Source organism: Solanum tuberosum, unplaced genomic scaffold (assembly GCF_000226075.1).
Source record: "Solanum tuberosum cultivar DM 1-3 516 R44 unplaced genomic scaffold, SolTub_3.0 scf00005, whole genome shotgun sequence".
Classification (NCBI taxonomy): domain Eukaryota; kingdom Viridiplantae; phylum Streptophyta; class Magnoliopsida; order Solanales; family Solanaceae; genus Solanum; species Solanum tuberosum.
Genome location: NW_006238931.1, coordinates 2,573,956 through 2,577,847, shown reverse-complemented (window position 1 = coordinate 2,577,847; position 3,892 = coordinate 2,573,956). Strand labels below are relative to the sequence as shown.

Here is a 3,892-nt window from a genome sequence, read left to right as displayed (position 1 = left end):
CGGCTTCACCGCCGTTCGCTCCGGTGGATTTTCTCTCCTTTTCTGGAACACGAGTTTCGTCCCCAAACGACTGTATTTCAGCAACTCAAACTTGTTAACAACCGTTACAATGGGTGGCGACAAAATTTGTGGCATAACCAACAGTACAAAAAATGTTACCTGCTGGAGAGGCGATTTGAGTGAACAGCCAAATGGGTCATCACAATTTATATCAATCTCATCTGGGTCTGAATTTTCTTGCGGAGTTTTGGAAAGTTCAAACAGGGTTGTCTGTTGGGGAAATAGTGATATCGCTTCAACTATCCAATCTGAGTTCCGTAATGAAACGATGATGAATATATATGCCGGCGGAAGGCACGCTTGTGGGGTGAACGCTACCGGATTTTTAATTTGCAGAGGTGATAACACAAACGGTCAGCTTGATGTTCCTTCTAATTTGTCTTACGAGTATTTTGGATTAGCTTTGGGGATTAATCATACTTGTGGAATTCGTAGGGTGAATCGCACGGTAGTTTGTTGGGGCGGAAATGGTGTATTTTCAAGTAATGTAACAGAAGGATATTTTTTTGAATCAGTTTCAGCTGGGTTAGATTTTACGTGTGGATTAACCACAAACAATTTTTCAGTGGTGTGTTGGGGGCCAGGTTGGACTAGTAAGATGGTTCCTCAAGGGGCAGCCCTTCCTTTACCGATGATTCTTCCAGGTCCGTGTGTACGAAGTAATTGTAGTTGTGGTATATATCCGCAGTCTCAAAGTCTCTGTTTTGGCAATGGTAATATTTGTAGGCCTTGTGATTTCTCAATTTTAGCACCACCTACTTCACTACTACCACCACCAGCACCGCCACCATTGGCACCTTCTTCGCCTTCTAAAAGGCTAAGTAGAGGTTTATTAGCTTTTGCTATTGTTGGATCAGTGGGCACTTTGGCAGGGATTTGCAGTATAATTTATTTTCTTTGGGCTGGTGGTTGTTTTGGAAAGAAGAAAGTACATAATTCAGTTCAACCTACTATTACTGCTACTTCTAATGGTGGGCAATTATCCAGTAGTGGTCCTATTTCAAGATCATCAACTCTTAGGCGTCAAGGGTCGCGGTTGATGAGGCGTCAAAGGAGTGGAACTTCTTCTAAACACGCAGACAGGGCAGAGGAATTTCTGTTTACAGACCTTGCTGCAGCTACTAACAATTTTTCTCTAGAGAACAAGATTGGTGCTGGTAGTTTTGGGGTGGTTTACAAGGGCAAACTACCGGATGGTCGTGAGGTTGCCATCAAACGTGGAGAAACAGGTACAAGAACAAAGAAATTTCAGGAGAAAGAAATTGCATTTGACTCAGAATTAGCTTTCTTGTCTCGGCTACATCACAAACATTTAGTTAGACTTGTTGGTTATTGCGAAGAAAGGGATGAAAGGCTTTTGGTTTACGAGTACATGAAGAATGGAGCACTTTTTGATCATTTACATGATAAGAACAATGTGGAGAAGAGCAGTAGTATAATTAATTCTTGGAAAATGAGGATCAAGATTGCTTTAGACGCTGCACGAGGCATTGAATACCTTCACAATTATGCAGTTCCGCCTATAATTCATAGGGACATCAAGTCATCCAACATCTTGATTGATGCAAACTGGATTGCAAGAGTGTCTGATTTTGGATTATCGTTAATGGGGCCAGAGAGTAATCGCGATTACAGCAGCATGCCAATGAAGGCTGCTGGGACAGTTGGGTACATTGATCCCGAGTACTATGGTCTAAATGTGTTGACAGCAAAGAGCGATGTATATGGACTTGGAGTGGTATTGCTAGAACTTTTGACAGGAAAGAGAGCGATATTCAAGAGCGAAGAGAACGGAGGTGCACCAATGAGTGTGGTGGACTATGGAGTACCAGCAATTATGGCTGGAGAATTGAACAAGATTTTGGATAAGAGAGTAGGGACAGCAGAGGCAAGTGAAGAAGTAGAAGCAGTGGAATTGGTGGCGTATACTGCAATGCATTGTGTACATTTGGAAGGGAGAGACAGACCAACCATATCTGATATTGTTTCTAATTTAGAGAGAGCTTTGGCTGCATTTGATGATAGCCATGGCAGCATCTCTAGTGGTCCAATTTCCTTTGTTTCTGATTGATAATTCCACTCTCTCATTCTTTGTTTATGGCTAATTAAAAAGTGTGATTATTTTGTTAATAGTGTAAAGAGTAGATTCTTCATTCTAACATCATGTCTAAGGAAATCTGTAAGCTGCCAATTGCTGAAAAAGTTGTACAAGAAATTCTTTCTTCCCACAAGATTGCTACTGTTGCTAACCAGAAGGAATCAAGGGCGTAGCTATAGCCACCCTATCGGAATATTAGGTTGTATATATATATATATCAAAATTTTACATTTAAATGATATATATTTAAAGTTGGACACCCCTTAACAAAAGTTATGCATTTGGTAATGCACAAAAAGAAAGCATCTTGTTCTGAAAGCTCAAACCAAGACTTGGTCGTTAAAAGTGGAGGATTTTCACAGCTTCCAGAGTGGTAAACATAAGTTTCATCGAAGTCTAAATAATACTTCTACCCTTTTATAATGAAAAATGGTTTAGTTTGACTGGTATGGAGTTCAAAAAATAAAATTTATTTTTCAATCTTGTGGTTGTAAATTAAAGTTGGTCAAATATATTAAAATGTTTTATCTTATGGCTTTAAGCATTTTATGTAAAAATTAAAATTAAAATATTGCAAAAAAAAAAGGTTATTTTTAGATAAAATAAACTAACAAAAGAAAGTACATCATTTTTTTTTTAAAAACGGGAGAATAAATATTTATGATTGTTGCAGCTTGTGCTGAATAAAAGGGGAAAAAAACAAAGATAAACATTTTTATCCAAGAATATTTTTATTCAATTCACATTAGCCAAATTTTATTGAGTAGGAAGTCTAAAAAGACGTACCGAACCCAAAAAGTGGTCCACGATTTTAATGTCTTTTCGCTTTAGACGACTAATTCCTACACGTTGGGTAGAATTAGATGGAAATTGACTTTCAAAATTCGTACTCCTTCCATTTTAATTTTTCTTTCCTTCATTTATATTTGTTATTATTTTTTTTAAAAAAAATAATTATTTATTCTTTTCAATACATTAAAAAAGATTTTTAAAATTATATTTTACCTTAGTATTAATATTTTATTCTCCAAATAATTTTTCAAGACTATGACTAATACTAAAAATCAATTAATAGAGACGGTATGATAAAATATTTATGTCAATAATTAATTTTTAATGAACGTGTGAAGTAAAAATGAATGGAAAGAGAGTTTTAATTTGGCACAATTTTTTTAGAAAATAAAGAATTTTTTATAATTTTAAACACTATAAGTTAAAATTATAATTAAAAGGTTGCTAAATTTGTTATCATGAACTAAAAATAAAAATAAGAAAAAACAAATTAAAGTAGAGGGGAATAGTTGTTAAAATTAGTCAATTAAGGCGGTCTCTCCAAGATGTTTACACCTGTAATCAATTTTCAGCCCCATTAAGGATAATTAATTGCGCCTGATCCCTTAACCGACACTTTATCATTTTTTTACTAAAAATAAATATTCACAATATTTAAATTTTAAAAAAAATAATACATAATTGAGTTTATTTTTTCAATTTTATTTTTGGAAGTAAAAATTGACGAAAAGAAATGTTGATTGATAACCTATTTGGACATGCGATATGAAACAATGTTTTGAAATTATAATGGAAAATAAAATTGATATGAAGTTAAAGTTTTAGATATACAATTTGGATTTTGAATTGTATTTTTTTTCATAAATATGAAAATCCTATAAGGGGTGAAAAAAATCAAATTTTTCACAATTCTTATACAATTTTACTATCCTAATGTGTCAC

General features: G+C 34.6%; 1 protein-coding gene across 2 annotated transcripts in view; it reads left to right on the top strand.

Annotated features, from left to right (window-relative positions):
• The window catches only part of LOC102601082 (putative serine/threonine-protein kinase-like protein CCR3), a 3,126-nt gene extending 835 nt beyond the window's left edge, over positions 1-2,291 (top strand). Inside the window, exon 2 of one of the 2 annotated variants that reach the window (XM_015308418.1) lies at positions 1-2,291. In XM_015308418.1, coding sequence (XP_015163904.1) covers positions 1-2,131 — 2,131 coding nt within the window. In that variant the 3' untranslated portion in view covers positions 2,132-2,291. The other variant, XM_006338781.2, reaches the window with a different exon arrangement.
• Positions 2,292-3,892: the final 1,601 nt, after the last annotated feature.